Consider the following 13,795-nt stretch of genomic DNA (forward strand, 5'->3'; position numbering starts at 1 on the left):
TGTAAGAAAAAAATGTGACGTAGAAAATGCTCAGAATTTTCTATTATTTATCTATACTGGATCCGTCATTAAGACACTCCTTATTGTTGTGTTACATTTCGATAACATGTTTCGCTTTTGGTTGTTGTTTGATGTCGATTTTACATGGGAAAATTTACATAAAAATTCAATGATGCAAACCATTTCTGTTAATTACTGAAATTAGTTGCGACAAGTACCATCCTTTGTATGCGGTCTTAATTTTTCTTAATCTTTCGTCAAAAATTCATCAGAATATACGAAAACTCAAGTTCAATTTTAATAGTTGCCTATTTTCCATGAAAAAATCAGGGTACTACAATAGTTATAAAAAATCTGCTAGTTTTCAGTTTGATAAACAATGCGCTATTTAAATCAATGTAGTATTTAATACAATATTTCATTTCATATAAAACACCAGCTTACCTTTCAACTTACTTAAAACAGCAGTTATTTGTTGTTGAACAAATTAACCTAACGTTACATTTATTTAGATTATTGTTTAACATACAATTCATCAACATCTTTTTATACGGAATCAAACCAGTTTATTTACTTTTACAGCTTGTACTTACGGCGAGCGCTAATTTGCGCCAATTATTTCATAGTCTGGCCGAGAAACGCGCAAAACAGTACTAATTGGGATGTTCACTGCAACGCAATCAACGGCGGACACATGGACAACAAAAGATGCAACAAAGCAATCTTTTGCAATCGTAGCGAAAGGCAGCTCTGCAGCGTATTGTATCTCGTACAAGAGTACAATACTAATGCGTCTACTACTAGCTCATTACTACATCCATCCTGTTTATCAAGAGGCATTGTTTTTTGTGTGATCCTCCGATATGCTTGGTGTGGCAGCGTTGATTGGTTCCGTGCTCTCCACGACTGGGGTCACTGGTGCTGCGATTCCGGCAGCATCTGTGGCTTCCACCGTTCGCTCAGGAATGTCATTGAGCACATGCCCACGAGAAGCTTTCTTACTCAGCTCCAACTTGTAGTTCTCTTCCTCGCCCTCAGTGATCGAATCACGTTGTTCGGTTTCCTGCAATGTAAATGGAAATTAATGAATCTGTTCTTGGTACATTTTTCATGTTGTAAAATAATAGTACAAAGTAATACAATAATGCAAATGCAATATTTAAATAAATACAATAACATATCACATTCATTGTAAACTAATTGAGCCTTACATACAAAAAAATTTATAATACCGTAAACAATTCAACAAACTACACCCAATGATGCACTAACATTTCGAATTTGTTTTCACGCATGATTTACGTTGGAATTGGGCAATTTAATCTCGATTAAGCTTGATGCCCAACGAACCGACTAACATTTCCTAGCCCAACATGCAAACATCATGCATCATGCAAACCACAGTCGTGTTGGTACGGTTAACAGAATTACCCGCAAATAATTACGCAGGTCCAAATCACCATCCTGGCTGCAGGCCTTCACCACCAAAATGCCGCTCTGATGATGTTTCTTCCTGTGACGCGACAGCACAGACGACGGCAAATCCTAAACCATTAACACAGTCGTACATCGTCAGTGAAACAGACCAAATTGTTGATGCCCACCGTCCCTTCCCCGTACCGGGTTGCTAGTGTTTCGTACACTTAGACAATTTCATAATATTCCGTAAAGTAGCAACGTTCACCATCAAATTCGGAATGGATTATGTCTGGGAGTTTCCTAAAGGTTTTTTTTTCTTCTCTGGCTTTGTTTTCCACCAACTAAAGCCACAGTTCAGTTTTACTTACCTCATCCACGACCGCACTCAGCGTAGGTTGGGAAATGTTCTTCGATTGATTCAAACGTGGCGCACTGTCGGCACGTTTCGAGTTGAGTGACTGATCGGACGCTTTGCCTTCCTTGCGCAAATGTGGATGGGATGCCTTGTGGTTGATGTCGACCGCCGACTTCAGTAGATCGACCTGCAGCGAAGGTAGCACACGTGTACATGGAAAAAACGGATAACAATTATCAATCGCTTTTTACGATAACGACAATCCTGGCCACGGTTCTGGGATGGCGGTGAAACAAACCTTCGAAGCGCTGCCTCCACCCTTTTGGGCGCGCACGAACTCAATGTTGTAGCTGCTGCGACGCTTGGCAAAGACATCGTTTACGTCACCCTGGAATTGCGAGCAGACAATCGAATCAAACGCTACATGTACGTTGCTTATTTTATTGCCCGAGGAGGACGGTTTGTTTCGCTAAGCAATAATGCATGTAAGTATATCGCTTAACATTTCCCTTGTTGCACGAACAAAATGGAATGCCGATGGTTCTTTGCATGAAGCATCTCATATCATTCAATCGAGCAACGTTTCGTGATTCGCATGATACGTTTGAATCGTTTGGAGACACATAGATTAAACATAAGCCGAACTCCATTATCTTTAACTCTTAATTTTAATCAGCAAATCAGCAAATAACTTCACAATCACTTTTCTCACCAACTCGTCGGGTGACATCTTCAAAAAGAAAGAACCGGGCCATCATTGTCACTCAGCTTGTTATCTCAAAGTTTGTTTTTCGTTCTGTTCTTAACAAATGTGTCCTTCTTCATTGAAACAACATGCCACGTACGAACCTGTCCGCAACTGCCAAAAGCAAAACAAGCAATCTTTCCTTTAAAAAAAAGCTAAAATAATTTACAAACATGAGCACCCCCTGGAACTGAAACGAATGTTACCAGCAACGGCCTTTATCAGTGTACGCCCAACGTGTTCCATGTGAGTGAGTTATATATTCGAGCATTTTTATTTTCCGTACATCACGACGCTCCAGAAAATCTGCCAGATGACATGGGTCACATGGGCGAGTAAAGACAACGTACCATCGGAAAGCAGTATGCCCAACTGATGGAAACGTGTATACAGAAAGATAAAACACATAAAAAAAAATAACACGAAACATTAATGTTCCTTATACAACCGCGCCAGCATCGTTCCGTACCGGCAAAGGTAAACAACGATAAGAGGTGTTTTGATAATAATAACTCGCATCGCTCAGTTTTGCTCATCCACAGCGGATACAACACGCCTCGCTACGGTATCCGCGCAGCACACAAAAAGAACCTCAAGAAAAAAAACGATGGGCATATCAAGGGAAATCAAACCTCCCACGCCCAAAGACACCTGCTGCTGTTGTACGTTCCTTCTCTAAATCAAGCTGTATCGCACAGCGCCAAATCCCTTTTGATGAAACAGCCGCCTCTTTTGTCTGAATGGTTAAAAAGTGTAATGTACTTCCTAACGACATCAGTGAATGAATGTGTCGTCCTTTCCAAAAACCAACTATGTTCGGCTCAAGTTCATCAGGTTCGCGTAAGTATGCGAGCACGTAAACACTTACCCGTGCGCACGTCACCAAACAATTCCAATTAAGATACGTTACTGGCAAATACCGCTACTTACCCTTGAGCCACGCGGCAAGGACGTGAGGCTGCCTATCTGATTGTACTTTATCATGAGCGATAGCCGTTCCTGTGACATCGAGGTGCCTTGATCTTTCGTCTTCGGCTCGTCGCCACCGTCGTTGTAAAGCTTTTCCGCTTCGCCCTTTTCTGCTGCTTCTTCATCGGCATCCTGCCAAAGCGATAGAATAAACAGAAATTAGCCATATCCTTGATAGTCGGCGATTGAGCCACTGGTACTCACGAGATTGTCGTATTTTCGAAGCCATATGGAATGTATAAACTTGTAGGCAAGCCCTCCGGCCACGGCCACCAAACCCATGTAGCGGAATGCTTCGCGAGTGCCCACCTCACTGATCAGAAAACCGCCGAAGAAAGACCCACTGCCACGTCCCAGGCTAAAGTGAGCCATTCCCAGCACACCGATCAGTGTGGCCAGCAGACTCTTGGGAGCTAGCAAAGCGCAGTAAGTTGCAGCAGCGACCCACATCAAGTGACAGGATAGCGCTTCCATCGCTTCGAACGGAAAACACCACCAAGCATTCCTGCAAACAGTTAATACCACCCAATTGCCGTTATTTACTTGCTCGCAATTCCAACGCAAACTAATTCTTACTCAATGAATGAATAGCCCACTAGACGGCAAGCATGTGCGATGAAAGCTATCACGATCAAGTTCACGTGACCAACTATTTTCGTAATGCGTCCAGCACCGTAAAGGAAGGGAATGCTGCTCACTGTACCCACGGTAATAGTGATACCTATTGGGATAAAGAAACATTGGAAACTGTTAGAAGATCCCGAGTAATTTTGAATTACTACTACTCATACACCAACTTACCCAACAAATAGTTAGGAGCTCCAAGCTCCTTAAGGTACAAGAACAGGAAGCTTTCAATGAAGCCCCAAAAGTTGCCCAATAAAAACAGGAACCAAATAAAGATGATCACGTGCTTCAGCTTGAGCAGATTCAGCAAATCCTTAAAAACATTATCGGCCGGCAGTTTCTCTCCGAGCGGCATCAGGAATACCGTTACTGAGGAGATTATCAGCAAAATGTCATACGTGTAGAACGCCGCCGAATAATCGGTGTAGCCCAAATCCTTCGAAAACAGATCGATCAACACGCCGGTAATTGGAGAGAAGATAGCCATGCCGATACTGGAGAACAAACGCTCGCGTCCAAAGTCTCCACCATACTTCTCGATCATGGTCAGTGCGATCGGGTCCATGATAGTAACACCCGCCGACAGCATCGTCGTTGCCAGGAATCGGAGCAAGAAGTAAATCCAGAAGATCTTGTCGTCACTTTCCTTGTAGTCCGGCGGGCAGATGTCTGGCCCGTTACGGCGGAAACGACACCGCTGCACCATACAATCAGCTGCCCATTCCGATAGTTTGATATTGCTGTTGAGGGTCATGTTGGACGTCATCACGAGCCCACCGCAGCGCAGATCCTCCTCCTCGAGCGCAGTTACATTGACACCTTGCTTCCAGAGCAGTGCTACACCGAAACGGGTTTTAAAATCGGTCACCGTTGCGTTGTCATCATGTTCGATTTCCATGCCCAGCTGCTCGATTGGTTCACCCAGATCGGGATGCATGTCGAGCACGATGAATGCGGAATCGCCACTACCCGCCACAACCCAACCTTCTTCGCTTTCCTCTGACTCTTCCGGAAGCTCCTTAAGTAATGACTCTGGGAATCGAGAAACTTGCCCTTCAGATATCAAAACTCTGACAATACAAACCTGCCATTAAACCTACTATCTTGGTACAGCTCGGTAGTACTGGAACTACTGCTAGTGCTAAGTACGTCCGCTGTTTTGTTCTTATTGCCCTTGCCCTTATTCCACACGTACAGATCAAGATCATCCTTCGGATCATTCGGTTCGTCCCCTATCGGTGTAACTACGAGTGGCAGATCGGTCGGTGGCGGTGCAAGTTCAATCTTCGGGTTTTGCTCCTGAAGCAGGCAATGGTCCAGACATTGGTCTACAACAATATCGATTTCCTCCTCTTCGGGGCACTCTCGGCTAGGACATGGTGACCACCAAACCTTGAAATATTTTAAAGAAATCAATGATCAACGAGTTAAGTTGTGATTTATTTATCTAGTTTTCAATCTCTTTTGTATTATTGTGCTTAAAATGACAAAAATAGAGATTAAAAATGAAACATCGTGCACACATAGAGGTTATTATTTTAACAGCTTTTACAATACAGCACATTTGGTCAAAAACTTCGTCTGGTACTCTCTATGAAGCTAAAAATCAGGTCACAATTTTTTCGCATCGTTGCTGCAGGTGTTACAAATGTTGTTAGAAAACTTCATCCATGGCAAAATTGAGTCATGTTTTGGATTGGTGAGAAACCCGCGTCCATGTCTGGTTTCGATCGTCAAACGTTACTGGTACCGGGGGAACTCTAGCATACCGGACAGTTTCACGAAATCAACACCCTGCTGCAGTGTAATTGAATTATGCATGTGTTGTAACACTCACCTCTACATTTCCCGTGCCGGGATGTCTCATTACGTACGCTTCCGGTACCTTGCCAGGTATTTCCTGCTGAGGGATCAGCAACAGCGAATGGTGGAATAATGCATTTAAAAGCAAACTCATGATGACAACTGGTTTGTACCGTCCGAACTTATCCACCAGGAATCCTGCCATGAATCAAAACTGTTACCGTTAGACATGATGTGCAATGTTCGTTTTGTGATGGGGTGTGATAGACGACGAATCGTTGCCAGTTCGTGTAAAGCATAACATTTAACAGTCAAACTAATAAATTGTTCACCAACCCGAATAAACAAACACCCGATCAAAACTACAAATTCGCTTGAACTTTTACAATATGGTGTGAATAAAATGTTCTTACCCTATTATCAGTACCCTGTTATACCAATGGATTAGGTAAACAATTTTAGCCTAAAGTTTAAGTTATAAAATAACGCTTCAAATAAATTACACCTTAAAGGCATGCAAATCATGTACAAAAGCTTTGGATGTTCTTTTCATTTATATGGTTCTAAACCATAAATTAGTGTCATAATATTGATAGTTGTTGTTTATGCACTAGACAATATCCATTATTGGGATTTATGGAAAAGATCTTGTTTGGTATACACTACCACATATAATAGCGAAAATATACTACACACAATTCAGGTTGATGGCAAATCGATGCCAAATTACAATGCAATTATCAACCATATAAAACAGAATACCGCAGTGCCGAGCACAAAACGGGACGCTCTGTCTCCCGTACGGTGGGAGCATTATCAGTAGCAGATGCTTACGTTTCAATTAATAGTATGCCTTGCTATTTTCCCCCTATTAGTATTCGCTTAAATTAACATGCTGTTAGTGAGATTGATTAATTTATGTTATACAAAAACATAATTAATTTTACTTCCACCCTTAACGCCCTTTCCATGCCACATGTAGCCTTTTAACTTTTAGCATGGTACCGTGGAGCGCGAAACCAGTGAAACTACTACACAAAATTCTGCATGGCAACAGCGGTATCGATATTTGGGCTTCCCATCTACTCATCGTTTTTGTTACCATTTTCCATCATCATCCAGTATCATCGTCATCCGCCCATCTTGTTCAGGCTAATGATGCCAGGTTTCAATTTGTAAAGCTTTCTGGCTGATTTCACGCACTTAAGCACTTCGGCACCGATGAAAATTTTGCTCTGCTCGTACTCTCCAAATTTATACACATTCATACACACACACACACACCCACATACATGTACATACACACGCACTGTAACACAAGTCGAGTCGCAAGATGCTTGTCTCAAGATCAAACAGTCTTGGGCCACGGATTTGCCAAACCGCCCGCCGCTGCATGCATACCACTTACTATTCCGTGTCTATCCCTTTTATTTAATTTATTTTATCGATCCTGACCTGGTGTACTGTCTTCTGTTTCTGGGTCTTTCATTAATTCGTTCTTCTGTTTCCATCATGTTCGAAAACACGAAACTTTTTTCATCGGTACAAATTTTTCGCAATTTTTACTTTCACACAAACGGATCATCATGAAACGAACGTTAAAAATATGAAAATCGTACCTCATTCACCCGGGGGCATATAAGCAGCTGCAATCGTGGCTTCTCACCCTTTTCGGTCCCTTTTTCCCCTTTTGCGCACATTTGTGTTATCGGTAAAATATAAATTTATTCTAACGGTTGGTGGTTTTCCAGCACCCACACTTACAACCTTCCTCCGTGCCTGAAGCAGAGCATGCACAATTGTTCGTTATCAACCCGTGAACCGTTTGATAAGATGCTGGGCCGGCAATGGAAAGTTCAACAAGCGCGCGGCGAAAACACAACGCACTGAAGATGCCCAGATGAGAATGCTCGGCGAGAACTTTTCACGAAATGCTTACCCGTGATCGGTGGACTTAGGAACGTTGTGAACGGTAGCGCCAAGTAGATGATTGCGATTTCCTCAACCGTCAGGCCGGTGCTTTGCATGTGAATGGTCAGATACGGAAGCAGTGACGAGGTGGCTAAGAGAAAGGAGTAAAGTTTGTAGAATTGAAAACAAGAAAAAAAACAACAACAAAAAACGGTTAGTCAGTTGATTGATGCGAAGTTTCGCTACAAAAGTTTTGTGTATTTAGTTTTATTTGAATAGTATGAAAATTATATTTAAAAAATATATTAGTTCGACAAGTATGCAACAAAAACATTGAAAGATCGTAATAATGATGCTATAGATGGGGGTTCCAGAACGAACGTAGTAATGTTTAAACAAAACAATCGGAACATAGTTTGAACTTTTGAACCAAGCAGCTTAAGCGTTGCAGTTCCAACTGGTCCTTTCTTGAGAAGGATACGGGACGAAACAGTGCGTGAGAATGGAAAAAGATTCCATTCGTTGTTGTTTCGTTGCTGCAAATCAAGACGGTTAAATAGTTACAGCACCTAGTAAGTAAGTTGGTAAATATAATTTCAAACCCCTAAATATTAAAAGACAAATATTATGAAGTTAAAACAAAAAAGAAATTACATTCTCAATCCATAGCATTATCAAATCGGTTGTCTTCTGGTGCGAACCCTTCTCTCGTGCGAACAAAGTGTTTTGATAGCTCTAATCAAACACCAAACAACAACTAAACAGTACGGTGGCGGAAGGAAGGATGGCACCATAAAGCGACAATGTAAAAATAAGTCAAGCAAATTAATTTATGACACTCTCAACCCCTTGTAAACGGTTTTTATGTTCAGCAAGTGGTGTGTCATTTATTTGAAGAGTCGCACCCGTTAGGTAAGCTTTTCTGAAGCTTACGAGGAAAATGAATGAAACTAGTTCTGAAACTGACTCCACTTTCAGCTCCCAGCAGATGACGATAATGGTGGTGCTTGTAGAAGGGGCTGTTATATTCGAGACACAGTACCACCCGTTGCACCGATCTACCGATCACCTCCTTCCCCTCTATATCATGTGCTTCGCTGGTAGTATCGCTCCCCAGTACCAACTCTACGGCTCCGTTCACTCCGAGTCGTGCTGGTCGAACTGAACATATGTAGCTACACACTGCGAAACAGCAAAGTTCATAATTCAATTTCATTTCTGTTTCATCGCTCCTCTCCGCAAACGCTTCCAGTCATCGCGTAACAAACGCCACCTCATGTGGCACGTTTTGCCCAAACCTCCGTTTGGCTCCACCCGCTAGATTCAGCCTGTGCTACCCAATCAACACGATGGTTGAGTTGGGTTGAAGGGCCCGCAGCATTCCCAGCATCACTCAATGGCTCTCCTGAGAGTTGGTCTACCCGATACTAACCGTGCTCCCTATGTCCATTCGTCATCGTTCTGGAATGCACCCACTCAACATTAGGAATAGCAGATGCATTTTAACAGTGACATTTCTACATTTACACACATCCACTAATGCACACCGACCGACCCACCTTGATCCTGCTGCTTGCTATCGTATGGTTTGAAATTGAAACGAAAACGTTATGAATAGAAATAGGTTTTTGAAACATCATTTTGTATTTATACCCTCCTGCACTCCCACTTCCTTCCAAGCTTCTTCTTCTCCCCATGCTGGTCAGTACGATCTTACCAGGAAAGAAGTTTCAAGCATGACCACAGTACCAGTGAGTATCATGTAAATTCGATGACTTTCGACCCGGTTGGTTCGTTCTCTAACCTGGACGACTGGTTGCATCCATATCAGCGGTCGCTCCAATAACGATCCGCCGGTCATCGTCTTTCGTGCAAAAGTTCCACTTTCGGTGCATCGTGTACAAATTTTTCAACCGCCCCATTGCAAACGTACCATGCTGACACACCGGACCTCCAGATACAATGGGGTGTCTTTGCTGCGAAACAAGAGGTCAGCTGGCTCAACGAGACTCGTTGAGAGTACAATTCCAGGGTGCAAAAGGGTGAAAAAAAATGGTTGATAAATTTGACTATCAATACATGGCAGCTGAAGCAATCGAAGAGACTTTCACCCAACCGAAAACATTGAGACCGAAACATGGCATAAAGTCCGGGTGCAGTTGCAACTTGTCTGTCGAGTTGATTATTGCAGTACTCGTGAAACTGAAGCGAAAAATTGGCATACTCTTACTCTTCCGCTTTGTTGGCCTTGGTTACGGAATGCCGATTCGAGGATTTTAAAATTACCTTTTTCTTGGTAACAGTGAGAATGTTCTATTGGATATTGAAAACAATATTTTCTCTGCATTATTTATTGAGGCATTTATTTTGTTTATTTCATTTCTGCCGTTGTAGTTCAAATTGTAGTTTATGTATTGTTAAAATTTATATTCAATGTTTTTGAAAACGTAAAAAAACTACGATAAGTTACTAGTTTAGTTACTAGTATGTTTTACAATAATGTGTCTATATAAATAGTTATTTAGCAGAGAGTTGCAATGATTCGTCAAAAATTAACAGAATAACAAAACTCCATCCGAATTTAAGATCTTTCTCTTGGTTAATAGTATATTACGTAAAACGCCCGAATATACACGGAATAAGGTAAACACTATCGTACAAGGAGTCAGACTCGGAAGGCTCTAGTGGGCTAGTCATCTCTTTCAAACGACCCAGCCTGAAAAATATTTTTAGATCGTCCACATAGACTGAGGCAGCGTGTTAAGCCCACATAGAAATGGCGTGGATGAGTCCAACGTAAAGGCCGGGATAATGGATTGGATGACGACTGTAAGCGGTTTAAAGTACTTCTGTAGTAGATCAAGACCAACGTAAGTAAGTAAGGTAATATACTTGGAGTAGTATATCTCTCTATGTATACAAGTGTTATTCGATTCGATTCAATTCAATCGCATGTTTGCGGGCGATTTTTATTTCGACGCCCTTAGCGAAACATTGAAAATTCCACATTCACCTCCACACAGTTTAACTATGCAAGAATCCAGAAACGGCTCCAATTTTACAACTTGAACTTGAAAACTTTGTGTTAATTAGCTTTATCAAATTTCCTACCAATTTGTACAACGATGTGCCAAACCATGCCTGCCCTTACTTGCTACCCTGATAAGAACTTATCCTGTTGATTAGTACTTACTTGTACATGAGTGTACACGAGACTTGTTTCAGCATAAAATTGATGCACTATGACCGTCCCCCCGTAGCAAGGACTGACTATCCGGCTACGTGGTAAAAATAAGTCTAATAAGCTAGAAATGGCCGGCGTGACCTTAGAGGTCGTCAAAGCCAACAAGAGAGAGATAATTGAACAAAATAGACTGAATATCCCCAGTTTACGTTTAATTTACATATAACCGTAATTGTAATTGTTCTAGAATTCTGGAATATCTTGTGTAGGGAGTACCTGTGCCAGAAAAACATCTATATAAAAAATCTTGTTATACGTATCATTGACGGATGAAGTTCCCTGAAAGCCCGGGGCTAAATGTTAGTTTACTGTATGACATGTAGCACTAAGATTATGCTGTTGCTTTTTTAGTTGTCAACGTCGAACATTTTTGGATTAACCAGGAAATGTTTACGCTACTCTTGTCGCGAGGCTCTTAGAAGACCGGAACTGGGGAGTATGCTACAGGCTATCCCCAGCCGGCGAGACTCCTGACGGAAACTGCGCCCATAGCGCTACGTATCACCAACTGCGCACCACTCATTCGTATCGTCATTGAGAAATCTTCTTCTGAACCTTGGTTTAACGATCTCTAAGGTCATATCGGAAATTTTTGGTTTACTATTGCCCAATTGCAACCAATTGCTCTTATTTGATAAACACTCTTTTCCCCTATTTGGTTATTATTTTGTACATTTTATTTTAAAATATTATCAAACAGCAACTTACCACCATACATGACAAACAGTGTAATCTTCAGCATGATCAGGTTCGGGTTAATGCCATGACGCTGGCAGAACTTCTCCCAGCGCGTCGGATCACGCATCGGATCATCATCCGGCCCGACAACGGTGTTGATGGCATTGGTACCATTCTCTTCGGCTGCCATTTATGGCGGCTTCGAATCGACGAACACTGAACAAAATGGCCGCTCGACACTATACCCTGTATGGATTTCGGGCAATAAACAATAGCACAAACTGTACAGTCGCTAGAAAACACAAAAAACTGTCATTAAAATGTAGTTTCTCTGTTTCGGCATAATCCCGTGTACATCGATAGTGAGAAACATCAAATTTGAACGGATCAGCTGATGTTCCGTACACGCGTATCAGCTTCTTTAATCCATAATATCCGATCTGATCACATGGTCAACCATCTTCGATGAAGCTAACGTCTTATGCGCGCAGATAGTTTGATATGCACGCCTCATTTACCACTTCGTACGTACACCATCATACACCACCTTATCTCGAGCACTGTCCGGGGTCCACGAGCGCATCACGTTCTGGTAATTGAACGCGGTGTGTTAGTATCACTTTACTACGGCTAACCACAGAATCCATCCACACTGTCGGGCCGATACCTTCACGAGTTGATAGCGACAGTATCCGTCACCATCATCGCCGTCACCAGGTCTCCGTTCGTCGCTGCTCGTAGAGTGGCAGCCGGGACCACAAAAGCGACTTAAAGGACGGATATAATTAGGCCGGTACGGTGTGGTACGTTTGCATCTAGATGCTCTTGAATTTGCATCATAATGTGGGCTGGCGGTTGGCTGGAGTAACATGGGTTACTAGCAAATGTCGAGCAGCGGAGAAGTTCGGGAGCTATATTAACCCTAATTTCAATGGCTCAATTCAATTAGCCTTGCACACGCTTACCAGTCGGTAAGGCCAACCGTTTTTTTTTTTATCGTTTATCTTTGAGAGAAAGTTCTCCGTTGGTTATTGGATCGTGGGGAGTTATTTGAACTTTTCGCGTCCTAAATCTATTGGAACACAAGATTTTCCAGGTTTGCCCTACACTCATACTAACGAAACATAAACCTTCAACATGCGCTTTCTTACATGCCAGACCAACAAGCTTACGAGAGCAATTTTTCAATCAAATCCCATTCGCCGTTGTGCATGTTTTTGTGACACTAAATTTCAATGGCAAGGCATGGCCGTGTGGTACTGAATTCCATGCTATCATTAATGTAACTACATCGATGAATTCACTATACACTAGAGGCTGATCGTTTGTAGCAAACACAGTTAACATTTGTAACAACGATTCATAGTTCAATGAGAAAGTCGAATGTTTATTATTTGATTTAGTATGCTTGAGAAATCAGAAATAGTAGAGTTAGTCACATGATCACTTCTTTCCTAACTCCTGTAGACACCACTAAACCACCACTACACCAAAACAGTATAACGCGTACCTTAAAAATTGATCGTCCTCAGCGAACCACTCGCGATCACGACCGTGAACGTACTGAATATCCACGTTGGGGACTGAGATTATACTTGAAGCATACAGCCTTCCAGTTAAGCGATGCTCCAGGTAATCTTCCAATCATACATACTGGCCTTACGTCGAGCCGTGATCCAATACTATCAAATCCAAAGCGCTCGCCAGTTGCTCATCTTCCGGCCGTTGCCACAAATGACAACGACCAGAAGCTACGCTGTTCTACGTCAAACAAGTCACAACTGAGATCCCTGTATCTGTGGTCGAATATGTGGCAAGAAGATTGAGATTCGCCCGAGCAGTTCTATTGTGTACCGTTGACACACGCAGACAAACGTTCGTTTGAGAAGTTTCCGTGCAATGTTTGCCATCTGATCTGTCTTATCACTCCGGCGTTGCTGACTCAAGCTCCGCCATTTCCAACGGTGGTCGTCGTCTTCGTTCATGGGAAGACTGCTCTGGGATTAGTTCCAACTGAATCCAGCAAATGCGCTTATCACCTTCA

The 13,795-nt window shown here is 42.3% G+C and overlaps 1 protein-coding gene across 2 annotated transcripts; it reads right to left on the bottom strand.

Annotated features, from left to right (window-relative positions):
• Nucleotides 1–541: 541 nt before the first annotated feature.
• LOC125764620 (uncharacterized) lies at nucleotides 542–13,527 on the bottom strand. Of its 2 annotated transcripts, none has more exons than XM_049429036.1 (13): nucleotides 13,262–13,527; nucleotides 11,782–12,060; nucleotides 7,858–7,980; nucleotides 5,953–6,116; nucleotides 5,216–5,507; nucleotides 4,290–5,162; nucleotides 4,065–4,209; nucleotides 3,693–3,993; nucleotides 3,450–3,620; nucleotides 2,073–2,162; nucleotides 1,788–1,961; nucleotides 1,432–1,545; nucleotides 542–1,063 (listed from the first exon to the last, which is right to left on the bottom strand). In XM_049429036.1, exons 2-13 carry the CDS (start codon nucleotides 11,939–11,941, stop codon nucleotides 830–832), a joined length of 2,841 nt encoding a protein of 946 aa, XP_049284993.1. In that variant the 5' UTR covers nucleotides 11,942–12,060; nucleotides 13,262–13,527; the 3' UTR covers nucleotides 542–829. The 2 variants fall into 2 exon arrangements, with proteins under 2 accessions (XP_049284993.1, XP_049284994.1); XM_049429037.1 differs by having other exon boundaries at nucleotides 4,290–5,147; nucleotides 13,262–13,521.
• Between the last annotated feature and the right edge of the window lie 268 nt (nucleotides 13,528–13,795).

The sequence above is a fragment of the Anopheles funestus genome, chromosome 2RL, assembly GCF_943734845.2.
Source record: "Anopheles funestus chromosome 2RL, idAnoFuneDA-416_04, whole genome shotgun sequence".
NCBI lineage: Eukaryota > Metazoa > Arthropoda > Insecta > Diptera > Culicidae > Anopheles > Anopheles funestus.

What these genes read in the sequence shown, in the direction of transcription:
- LOC125764620 (XM_049429036.1), bottom strand. Translation starts at nt 11,941, where the DNA reads ATGGCAGCCGAAGAGAATGGTACCAATGCCATCAACACCGTTGTCGGG. An exon ending in TACCGAGCTGTACCAAGATA is followed by an intron (nt 5,163 to 5,215) that starts GTAGGTTTAATG and finishes CTGAAGGGCAAG; the next exon opens with TTTCTCGATTCCCAGAGTCA. An exon ending in TTCGAAAATACGACAATCTC is followed by an intron (nt 3,621 to 3,692) that starts GTGAGTACCAGT and finishes TCGCTTTGGCAG; the next exon opens with GATGCCGATGAAGAAGCAGC.